We start from the raw sequence: 12,334 nt of genomic DNA, 5'->3' as shown, positions 1-12,334 counted from the left end.
ATTATTATTATTATTATTATTATTATTATTATTATTATTATTATTATTATTGGCAAGGAGAGTGCAGAATTTCCAGGAATGAGAGAGTGTGACTTACCCAATGTCACCCTGTGGATTTACATGGCTGAGCTGGGATCCTCCCAGTTCACCATAGAAATTCACTGGCTGACCTTGGGCAAGTCACATCCTCTCAGCTTCAACTCCAACTCCTAGGTATTCCTTCATGGTAGGTTTTATTCATGGCAGAATTCTTGCCATCACACCCTACTCTGTTCCTAATTGAGGATTCCTGCTTGGCAGAAGAGCATTGCCACTTGGCACCCGACCCCTCCCCTTCTCATCTGTGAGGGTCACACTCTCAGCTTCAGGGGCATCCCATGACAAAACTTACCCAATGTCACCCTGTGGATTTACATGGCTGAGCTGGGATCCCCCAGTTCACCATAGAAATTCACTGGCTGACCTTGGGCAAGTCACATCCTCTCAGCTTCAATCCAACTCTAGTATTCCTCATGGTAGGTTTTATTCTGGCAGAATTCTTGCCATCACACCCTACTCGGTTCCTAATTGAGGATCCTGCTGGCTTATTAGACTGCAGTTCCCAGCAGTCTGCAGTGCTATCAGAGCAGCTTACATTTTTAGACATTTCCCTGCCTCTCTCTCGGCACTTCTCCCATGGTGATGCTAAGAGGTCATGCAATCATAATAATAATAATTGGCACATTCTCTCAGCCTCAGAGGCAGGACAGGACAAACCTCTCTCTCCAGCTCTCTCAAGGTGATGCTAAGGCAAACCTACATTTATTTTGCATTGTGGTGTTGTGTGTGTGTGTGTACTTGAATTTCCTGGCCTTGGAGACCCAAATCAATGTCTCCACTGCAAGGTAATCTCCAGATCATGTGATGTAACGGTATTCATCAAAGTGATTAGTCATTTTTTTATCATCAAAATACCTGTCTTAATCCAAAAACGTGGCCAAGACCTTTCTACTAAGTTTTGAGATTTCAAGTTCTTCGTTCTGTGAGAATGTGATGTCAGAGCATGGCATAAAGGGCAGAAGCCTCACCTTTTGTTCTCTTTTGTTTTTCAAAGCAAAGCTGCTGTGATTAAGCAAAGTTGGAGCAAATCACCCTAACAAAGGAAATAGCCTCCAGGATGAATGGTAGCTTTTCTTACACAAAATATGCAAATAGTGGCTATCGAGAGTCAGATGAAGGAATCTTCTCTCCCCCTCATTTCGAAATGACTAACCATCAAGATTCTTACTCATTGATCGAGAACTACTCAGAATTTCTCCTCTCTAACATGTTATAGAAATTGTCGAATTTGGCATTTTTCTCCTAATTTTCGAATTTTGGAGAATATTCTTTACATCCCTACCAGCAATCAATCCATGATACCACATTGGCTATGGATACAGTCTATACATTGAAATATATAACAGATAATTATGTTGCCTTACCATCTTAACTTTGCTACATTTTTGGTACTGGTGCATGACATGAGATTAAATATGCTGAAGGCACAATCAGTGAACCTTTTGAAATCTCAGATTGCTGAGTTTATGCATTTCTTCAGCTATAATTCCAGGTAAATTAGGGTAAAGATTGGAATCAGGAAATGGTAAGGCACGTGATCTGGCCAAAGGAGATGATAAATGTAAAAACTTTGAAAAGTTACATTTTAAAAATACAATACTATTGGAACATTTTGGAAGATGTGATCTTGTTTTCAGCTTTCAGTAGGCATCGCAAAGTAGGCTTCATGCCTCAATAAGAACACACTTGTACATTAAAGTGTGTCTTCAAGTGATGCAAATGTATATTTGCATTATATATGTTAATTGCAGGTGCAGACTTGGACCTCAATATGGTTCAGGAGGACTTATTTATGTCACTGAGGACTTTGGGGAAACCACTGTTTAGTTATTATATTCTAATGTGTTGAGAGGAAAAAGCTGTCTCTGGGTTACCCAGATTCCTACAATGGAACTTTAATTCTGGACTGTGCCTGAGTCTTCACATTTCCCGTTAAACCTTCCATTTAAAAAAACTTCCATATTTCTTAGATAGCTTCTCTGAATCAAGTAGCTAAGGAGCCTAAAGATTGCTCAAGCTTCAAAACACAAGTTTAAATGTGTTGATGCACCTGCTATTTTCAGGAGCACAGATTGTAGAAACAATAATGTTGCCTGCAGCTTTTTGAATCTGCAAGTGTGAATGACACTATGGAATTTGTTACTGCTGTTGGATCAGTGGAAAAACACAAAAGTTGCTGATAAAGCTTTGTAGGAAAAGCATGGTGTTTAAAATGAGTGGCTTCGGGGCTAAAGCAGTATGCTGCCTGAAAAAATGCTAGAATTGAGAACTTCTAACTTTTTGCTTACTGTCCCAAACATTTCACTTGCAGTCTATAGCTCAGCAGACATAACTATAATCTTCACATCAGATGTTATCCAGTCTGCATGGCATGGAATCTAAACTGAAATTTTTCTCCTTTTCTGTTTTCAGGGTAAGAAATGAATAACTTGAAAATGGATCTGTCTTCTCATGGCTCACCAGTAACCATTATAGAAACCATTGCCTCACAGCTAGCATGCAGTCCCTTGGATAAGAAAGTTGCACTGCACTTAGATGGAGAAGATGAGCTAAAATACCTCCGTGAATGTTTCCATATTCCCAAAGTAAAGGATCTGCCACCAAGTAAGAACTGCAATTATAACAAGGGGACTTTGCATTTTCTTATATGCGTTTATCATAAATCTGTGGGAATCATCGCCACTTAAAGGATAAATGGGGCACTTGTAAGTGCATCTCCGAACACAGCATGTCTCCTACATTGCTAAATCAGTATCTTAAGCTGAAGTCTTTATGTTCTCATTCTCATCCTGAATGAAATGGAAGAATACAATACAGCACTCATGTGGTGCTTATGCTGTCACTCACCCTTTTTGAACAATATGGTGACTGATTGAAAATTATAGACAGGAGTGTTTCTTCTTAATGGATTTGAGCCGCCTTGCCTCCCAAGTACTTATTGCCCAAAGAAGCTGCCACTTGGGGCATGCATAAAAGTTTTGCATTATCATTTTTATTAAAGAGGGATGGAATCTCCTAGGAAGGCCTCCTGCATACGCTCCATTTAGAATGTGTAGATGTTGTATGTGAACAAATGGACTGTGGGTTTTCTGGTTATGCAATCTAAATACCTATATATGATTATTAGGGGCAAAGCATTTAGTTGATTGTCTGTCAAATGAACTGATAAAAATAGTTAGATCAAGTAAAAAAAAAACTGCCCCTAATTGGACAGCTATCCTTTCAATAATAATTGTAGCATTCACCATTTTACAATACCCCTTCAACCTGTAGGAGAAAAGGTCATCCATCTTCTAAGATGGAATATTCTCTATTGAAGAAATATGCACTATGTTACATGAAAAAATTGTGTTATTTTATATACAAACTTATAATTACCCCCCCTCCCCCCAAAAAACCCACCACTGGGCCTGGTTGTTGAACTTCATTTGCAAAGCTATTAATATTTGTGTGAATAAAAGTTTTACAGGTGTCTGTTCTTGAACACCAGGGTCAATCTGGTACTAAATACCATTTTAAAATAATTGTTTCTGTCCTGTATTTATGAATTATTTTCCAATCAGCATTCTAGTAGTGATATTTAAGAATTATTCACTAGCTTGCATGTAAAGAACATCTGGAAGATCTTGTTTCGATTCTGGCTTTGAAAGATCTTTTGAATATTCCTGATTAATGATTTGGTCAGCCTATCTAATTTGGAAATAGGTAGTTGTTGGAAATGTAAATGCAAACACAACATCCAATGTCACATGCCATGTCTCCAATTTCCTAATTGGAGGGCCATATTTTTAATTTTCTGTTGAAAGTTTCCATATATGCATCTTTATACACATTCTACTGTGCTTTGATTTCATAATTAGGCAAGCATCATTTCTAGAAATCCACCCTTTACATCTTTATGCTTGTGATGACTAATATATTATATGGGAACTATTTTGGTCTGAAAAATGGAGGTAGCGCTGGAAACTGTATGACTGCAGTAGTTTTAATTCAGTGAGAACATTTCTTTCTATCTTTTCCTGGATCAGAAAAATCTCTTAACAATGAGATTATTATTATTATTATTATTATTATTAAGGAGCAAAATTCTGATAGTTGCAATTGATGTTGGCAGGGTAATGGAATGATTTGAATCTTTTTAAAGACTCTTGGTATGCACGTCCCACCTGGAGCTCATATTATGTACTGTTATTAGTTATGCTCAGTAAATATGAATATTAGATTTTGATGCATGAGACAGGAAGCTACTTGTCAGAATGTGCATGCACTGGAAGAAGGCATGCTGGACTGGTAGGACAAGAGAGCCTGGATCCCTTCAAAGCCAACTGGAATCTCGCTCTAACCCCTCTCCTGCTGACAAGGGAAAGGTTTCATTAATGAGATCAATCAATGCTTAACTGTCTTGTCTACCTCCACTGATTGGATGCCTGCCAAACTAGCTCATACTGGTATACTCACTCACCCCATTGGGAGGTATGGTGCAGCTTCCAGAGATATTGGGCAATCCTATCTGGATTTGAAAGAGGGCAAATGTCTATACTTAATTTGCTTTGACTCACATATGCAGCTCCATTGTTTTCAACAGCCCAGAGCATCGAAGAGTCATTATCAGCGCCCAGAGGGGGCTTTTGCATCTGCCCTTTTGCACAGAGGCACAAGCTTTACACCCCATTAAATAATTATTTTTGAACCTTCCATAAAAGAACACTGAGGTCATGTTTTGCCCCAACTAGAAGTGTTAGAAAGAAGTCTAATACAGAGGCAGAGAGAGGGAAGATTTTCATACCTGGCTGAATCACTGATAAAATGTCCCTGAAACGTCCCTCAGACATAGAAGAAGAACATGTGTGGAAGCCTAGTGTGCTTCCTCAATTGTCATACAATTGTCGCTCCCTCTTAGCATCCCTGAATCGTTCCAGGGGAGCAGATTTCTTTGCATTCATAGGAAATCATCCACTCCCCTTGAGATGATTCAGGGACACTAAACAAAGCAATAATGGCATGATGATTGAGGAAGTGCTTCCACACACATGTGCTTCCTCAACGTTTGAGGGACGTTTCAGGGGTATTTTATCAGAAATTCAGCCAGGTATGAAAATCTTCAGAGTCTTTCTCTGAGGCCCGCTTCCCTGCCTTCTGCTACTCATCCTGCCTTCTCTTCTCATCAGAGAATTAAAAAAAAATCTATGTGTGTGTGTTTTTCTCTGTAGGGCACGGATTGCAGATCCACGAGTTAGGAGGAGTGACTGTAATTGTTTTTGTTGCAAAATCAGCTTGTCCTCAATCTGATTTATTTCCACCTGTGTCATCATTCTCACTTCAAGTCAGTCTGGTAATTTCCCATTTTTGCACTGAAACTGAGAGGCCTATACAGACCGCTCCCTCTTGCGCCCTCTAAAGTGTGCCATATCCACCGCAGTGCAGCATGATGATGCCATTTTGGTGCTGCATCGTGTAGATGCAGCACCAGAGTGGCACCATCATGGCACATGCCATGTAAATGGGCATGAGCCAAAATGGCATCAAGGGGGCCGGGTCACAGTGTCGAGCATGTGGATGCTCTGCCATGACTTTGTCCACAGGCCGGCCTTTTGGGCTGTCTGTAGAGGCTCTGACTGGCATCCTTTCCTATTTCCTGATTTTCTCCCCATTTTTTTGCCAAGAATATATTGCTCTTTAAATTTTGTATCAAGACATATATTGACTATTCTTAGTTTCTGTTGCATCCCCTAAATGATTAATACATTAGACATTCCCATGTAGCTGCTCATTTTGTTTTAAAATCCATGCTATCCATGAAAATGATAGCAGCTTTACTGATTCTCAGGCCCTTATAAATTCTGTTAGATCGACATTCAGTAATAAGAGAGAGAGAGAGATGTATCTCACGTTTAGTCTATGACTCACCCTACATGCATACCCACACACACACCTCAAATCAATCTTGAATAACAGAGTGTGATGTCCTGTCAGAAATTAAAGATGAGACAGAATACTGTCTTTCTGATTAGGAAGTTGCTGGCCCAGGCTCTTCTCTAGAACAGAGTTAGTGTATTTTTGCCAAATAATAAATCAGGGACATTGATCCTACAAATAGTGAGAGTTAGAGCTGTTGGCTGCATGGAGTGTATGTATGTGTATGGGCTTTCAAATAACCTGTTGACTTATCGTGACCCTATGAATTCCATAAAATTTTCTTAGGCAAGGAATATTCAGAGGTAGTATTGCTATTGCCTTCCTCTGAATTATAGCCTACAACACCTGATACTCATTAGTGTTTTTTGATCCAAGTACTAACCAGAACTGACTTTACTTAGCTTCTGAGTTCAGAGAGGATCCAGACCTCAAATACATTACAGTTAACATGTGTAAATACCTGTGTAAACATCCATGATCATTACAGTGTTGAAATGAGTACACTGTCACCCAAAATAAGAATTCGGTCTCAAATTTCTAGCCCTGTATTAACGTCAGTTGAGCTTTCAGAAGTGCAGTTTAGGCATCCAAAGAAAGGAGATGTTTAGGTGAAGGCCCAGTACACACAGGCAGCAAAACACTGCCCCTCTTTGCTGCACAGCATTGCCGCAGCAACCAAACCACAGGGCAATGCTGCGCAGCAAAAAAGAAGCCGCCTAGAGTGGCTTATTTTTTGCGGCGTCATAAGGCTTGCGACACAGCCCTATGATGCCACTTCCTCTAAAACACGTGTAGATGCTCAGATGCCCACATGTCATCTATACGCCGCCATGTGGGTGGTGTTGCTCAATAATGGCACCGCCTGCACATCATAGGGCTTGGGACCATGTGGTTGGTGTGCACTCCCGAGCCCTACTATCGTTGCCAGGAGACTGCTTCCTGGCAGTGTGTACCAGGTCAAAGTTACCAGGAAAATGTGAAAACAGCAAATACAACAGCTCTCTGCTCTACTAGCCATTTGGGGAATGAAGAAGATTTCTTTGGGAGGGGAGGATTCATTGGGAGGGGAGGATTTGGGGGTAATGTCTTCATTTTCTCCCCTCCCCTATAGCTACACCCCGGATCTATGCTGAAAAGTGGATTTCAGTTTGCTGCAATTGTTATGTGATCGCATGTTTTGTCTATTGACTGAGCTTTATAGAGAAATTGTTTAGGGAAATAAATTGTGTCTCCAATGGAAACAGCCACAAAAATAAAGATTTAAAGTGAACTGGATCTTTTATAGCCACAAGGGTCAAAAAGATTTTTTTTTTTAAAAAAAAAAAATGGAAGCATCAGCAAGATGATACAGCAAGTACAATAGCAAGTACATTTCTGTACCACTTATCAGTGCACTCCCTAAGCAATTTACAATATGTAAGCCAGTTGTCCCCAACAAGTTGGGTACTCATTTTAGTGACCTCGGAGGATGCCAGGCTGAGTTGACCCTGAGCCTCTGGCTGGTATTGAACTCACAACCTTGTGGTTTGTGGGTGAGTGACTGCAGTACATGCATTTAACCACTGCACCACCAGGTTGAGTCTCCCTTATCTGGAATTCCAAAATCCAAAATATTCCAAAATATAAAATTGTCCACATGAGTGGCTTTGCTTTCTGATGGTTATGTGCACATATTTTGTTTCATGCACAAAATTAAATATTAAATGAAATTAAATATTAAATTAAATATTAAAAATACTGTGTATAAAATTATCTTCAGGCTATAAGGTGTATGTGAAACATAAATTAATTTTATGTTTAGGCTTGGGTCCCTTCTCCAAGATATCTTATTATGTACATGCAAATATTCCAAAATACAAAACAAAAACAAACAAACAAATCCCCCAAAACTCAAATCACATCTGGTACCAAACATTTTGGATAAGAGAGATTCAACCTGTAATGTTTTTGTTTGTTTGTTTGTTTGTTTTAGTTTTTTTAAATGACCACTCCAAAGCTTACAGTATAGTAAGCCCTGCAAGTCCCTACTTCATGCTGGATGTTATGTTAAAACAAAAAAATAAAAAAATAATAATAAGTGTTTTATTTGGGTGCATGAGTCCTGATATGAATCATGGTGTCTTTAAAGAAATTTGGAAAATGTAATTTCAGAATTAAAACAGAAACTGCTCTGCACTGCATGCATTCATGTGGAAAGAACAACTTTAAATGACCACCACTATCCCAATTGTTCTTTGGTCCCGCCTGATAGCAGCATTGCAAATAACTCCACAAAATATTCTAGCCCATGAGAAAAATATATTAGTCCATGAGTATGTTAGTCATTTGTGGCACATTGGTGTCAAGAGTGGAGAAGGCTCTTTCTGTTTTGTTGAATGAAATGGGTTTTACTAAGAAGCCAAGTGCTATCTGTCCATTTACAACTGTGTCTGCTAGCACTATATATGTGTGTGTGTGTGTGTTTTAAAAAAATACTTCAAAAAAGTAAGCCATTCATCACCTTGTTTGTAAAGATGTAACTATGCATGTTTAATAGGAATTTCATCTGCAGTTTTATGCAGTTGGGACCAAAATAACACAATCAAGGGCTTCAGCCTTAATAAAAGAGTCAGACATATACACATCTTTCCTGTAAACCCCTCCCCCCCATTTTCTTATCACAAAACTCCTCTCACTTACCTCCCTGGTACCTAGGAGACATTACACTTCCAGAATTGCTTCCTAGCTCTATTACTCACCATATTCCCATCACTTTATAGCCTTTCCTCCCCCTAGGTGGAAACTACAACAGTCTTCTTCTTTGCTTCCATCTCCACACAGCAAGTGAAGGTTGTGTAAGAGAAGTCCAGGGCTGGTAGAAATGTAAATGACAATAGGCCACCAGGTAGCCATTGCTGGGGCATTTGGATGGGAGGCTGTCACTGTCAAAAAGGCATTCATTTTCACACATGTAGTACCCTAGCCTGGGATGTGAGTGTCAATTGCACATTTGGATCTTCCACCAATGGAGGTAGCAGCAATGATGGCTGAAGTGGGATCAACCCTTCCCAACCACAAGTGGAGGCATGTGCTAGCCTTGATTATTTGTAGTTAGGTTTTGTGCTTGCATTTCATGGGAGCATTACTTTGCTGAGGCCTTCAGTTCATGCAGGGAGAGAACTGGAGGAGGGTTGACAAATTCTGTCTCTTTCTGAAGTCACCTCAGTGGGGCCCTGTGATGACTGGTTTCCCAGTCACCTGAGGACTTCTCCTGAACTACAAAGGGTTAATCTGGGAGGAGGTACATGCTAATGAGAGATGACATCACATGCTAATGAGCAGCTACATCATAGCTGACGTAAGGCTCACTTGGCCAATCAACAGTGCCAGAGCGGCAGTTTCAAAAGGTTTCCAGAAAGGGGCTTAAATAACCCCTGTAGGACCACGTGTCCTTTGTTCTCCATCTTGGCTGGTTTGGAGAAACCAGAGGCTTTGTCCTCTGAGAAGCCGGAGGACTGGCTCTGGCATGCAGGTAGAGTTGGCAAGGAGCCAACTCCCTGATTCCAAGAACTCCACAAGGACTGCAAATCCCATCATTGTGTGAGTAGCTTAGGAACAGTGTTAGTCAGTACGTCTAGGTTTTTGTTATGTTTATCTAATAGCTTGCCTGAAATGAATATCTTTGTAACTGTGTTTTCTGACCTGCAAGGCAAGGAGGCCTGGCATGAGTGATACCTTCCTATTCTACACTATTTCTTTAAAATAAACTTCTTTCTGTAAAAGCATCTGCTATCTCTTTGCTCCTGTACACGCGCCTTAACTCGGTTACTGATTGCTCTGGGTGAGCAAGAAAGGAAACTAGATCTCTCTCTATCCCTCACAAGTCCCAGTGTATGTGGGGGGAGGAATTCATTCACTGGGTGGTGCCAGCGGAAAGTTCTTTTTTTAAAAGGGATCCCCTGAGAATAATAGCCACGCACAGGGCTTTGCTCTCAAGGAATTATCACAGGCCCCAAATCCTTACACAGAAGAGATGAGAAGATGACTCTAAGAACACCCCCCTTTCCCCAGAGCCAGAGGTTCTGCAGGCTGAAAAGTGACAAACTGTGGAGACAGTGCTGGACTGGCTGCATCAAATAATTTATGGATTTTTGGAAGTCATTGGTTTGGTACAGGCTGCCAGAAAGTGGCAGTCTGGGACCGATTTTAGACCTCGGGATTGTGGGGCAGCCACATGGTCCTGAGCCCTAGTGCATGGCGGCGGCACCATCATGGTGGCCTCTCATCCACATGGGGGCCGCCATGATGATGCATGCATGACACAGCCTCTACACGTTGCAACACTGCACTTGTACCATCGACACTCAACGGTGTGCCAAGGGCACACTCATGGCCCCCACCGCGGAGACTAAAAAGAACCTATTCTTTTTAGTCCTGATGGAAGCCACACCATTTGCATCGTGCAACCTCCATCAGGAGTAAAAATGGGTGGCTCCAGCCTGCCTTTTCGGGGCAGTCTGTCAAGCCCCATTGTGCTGGAGTTGCAGCATTGACAGGCTTGCCTGTTGCCTCTTGACTTCCCACTCCTCTCCTGTCTGTCTCTTAAAGACAGAAAGCACAGGGGAGAATTCCTTCTTAGTCAGTTAGTCAGATTCCCCATGCCCATGACCTTTCTAGAGGAGAGATTGCTACTCTCCTCCCACCTCTTCTCTTTTTACCCAGCTGTCTTCTTGTGCTCCCACCATCCACTTTGGCCCATCAAATTAAGATCCTGAAGAGTCCACAAGTGTTCAACCCAGAACTATTTCCAGTGGGTTACAACAAAAGTGAATCCCACCTGGTGCTTTCATGGCTTGTTTTCTGGGCAGGGGGCATAGCTTTGGGGAAGAATTACAAAAGGTTCCTGAACCTGTCTACTACTATCATCTTTTCTTGTCAGAGCAGAGCCTGGAATGGTGCCTCTTCTGGACTAGTAGTAACTGTACCCTTCTTCCTAGATTTAGTGCACTTTGCTTACATTTGCCTAACAGCCCACTGAACCTCATTCCTTGTTCATGACTTCCATATCACTGGGTCATGGAAGCTTTTGCTTCAACAGCCAGAGGATTGAACTCTATCTTCAAAGTAACTGGAGCACTTTGATTAGTTCGTTTAAAGTTTCATCTAAAACCCAGAGCAGATTCATCACCACATTGACATGGAAGATGCCAATAGGTAAGCCCCCCACTGAGCACAACAGGGCTTATTCCTCCTGTCATTAGGATTGGTGTGGGCTGGATAGTGTCAAGTAACTCAGAAAAAAGGTCTCATCTTTCTCATCATTTTAAAGATGAGAAGGCAGCACCATCCACGTGCTCATCCCCCTTCCTTAGAAATTGATTATGTTTTTATATGACAATAGTGGGTCTGACAAGATTACCTTACTAAGGACAATATCACACTACGCTGTTATTGTGCTATTATTTCACTTTAACTGATATGGCTCCCTCCATGGATCCTGGGATTGGGAGTTTAGGGACATTTATACTTCTCAGCCAGAGAGCTCTTAGACCTTACTAAACTATGAATCCCAGAAGGCAACCATAGCAGTTAAAGTAGAACAATAGTGCTATAGCAGTGTAGTGTGATCTTGACCCAGGTCCAGCTGTTTGGCAGGGGGATTTGAATCCAATGGGACAGATTCTTTGAGTATCATTTGGAACCTAAAGGAACCATCCCAGGCTGTTTTACAGAAGACACTACATCAACCTGCCACCACTCATCTTTTTTTTCTGACAGTGTCTTTCCCTGCAACCTCCCTAGAATTTATTTTTCCAGTCTGATGAAATGGAGGCAGTCCACTCTTGTTCTTCCTGGCATTTCATATCATTACTCTCCCATTTATTGGATACTGAAGCAACATCTTTTGCTTTTCATTCCACCTTTACTTCTCTCCCTCTCTGCACTCACTGAAACAAGAAATGATCTTACTCTCAATCAAATTTCAACAGACCCTCCTTCCCATGCTTACCTCTTGTTGCCTGCATCCACTGCCCCAACTTTGGTACATCACTATCAATAAAACTGGACCTAGGTCAGTGATACTAAAGATGCTGTCCAATTTGTTTAAGGATGTCAAGTTCTGACCTTTATTTTGAAGCATGTGTTTTTAAGAATTAAATAAATCATTCTAATATCTTTAATGTGGTTGAAATAGAACCATCATTTACAGAAACCAATACTTTCTGTGAGATTTTGTTTTGTTTTGTTAGTCTACCAGAAATTAGATAATAAGGCAGTTTGATTGATTGGACATCTTTAATGGCTTTATGTTAGCTTACTGTGGTACTTAACAAAACAC

The 12,334-nt window shown here is 40.9% G+C and overlaps 1 protein-coding gene across 6 annotated transcripts in view; it reads left to right on the top strand.

Moving 5' to 3' along the window:
* KYNU (kynureninase) overlaps window positions 1-12,334 on the top strand; it is a 145,002-nt gene that overhangs the window by 7,207 nt on the left and 125,461 nt on the right. For all 6 annotated transcript variants that reach the window (XR_006102404.1, XM_042454120.1, XM_042454141.1 and 3 more), the window contains exon 2: window positions 2,512-2,703. Coding sequence is in view for 5 of the 6 variants with exons in the window: in XM_042454120.1 (XP_042310054.1) it covers window positions 2,520-2,703 (184 nt within the window). In the remaining variant the exon portion in view is untranslated. The remainder of the gene's footprint in view (window positions 1-2,511; window positions 2,704-12,334) is intronic.

The sequence above is a fragment of the Sceloporus undulatus genome, chromosome 1 (genome assembly GCF_019175285.1).
Source record: "Sceloporus undulatus isolate JIND9_A2432 ecotype Alabama chromosome 1, SceUnd_v1.1, whole genome shotgun sequence".
Classification (NCBI taxonomy): domain Eukaryota; kingdom Metazoa; phylum Chordata; class Lepidosauria; order Squamata; family Phrynosomatidae; genus Sceloporus; species Sceloporus undulatus.
The sequence above is the reverse complement of the archived record's forward strand: the minus strand, read 5'-3'. Positions and strand labels throughout refer to the sequence as shown.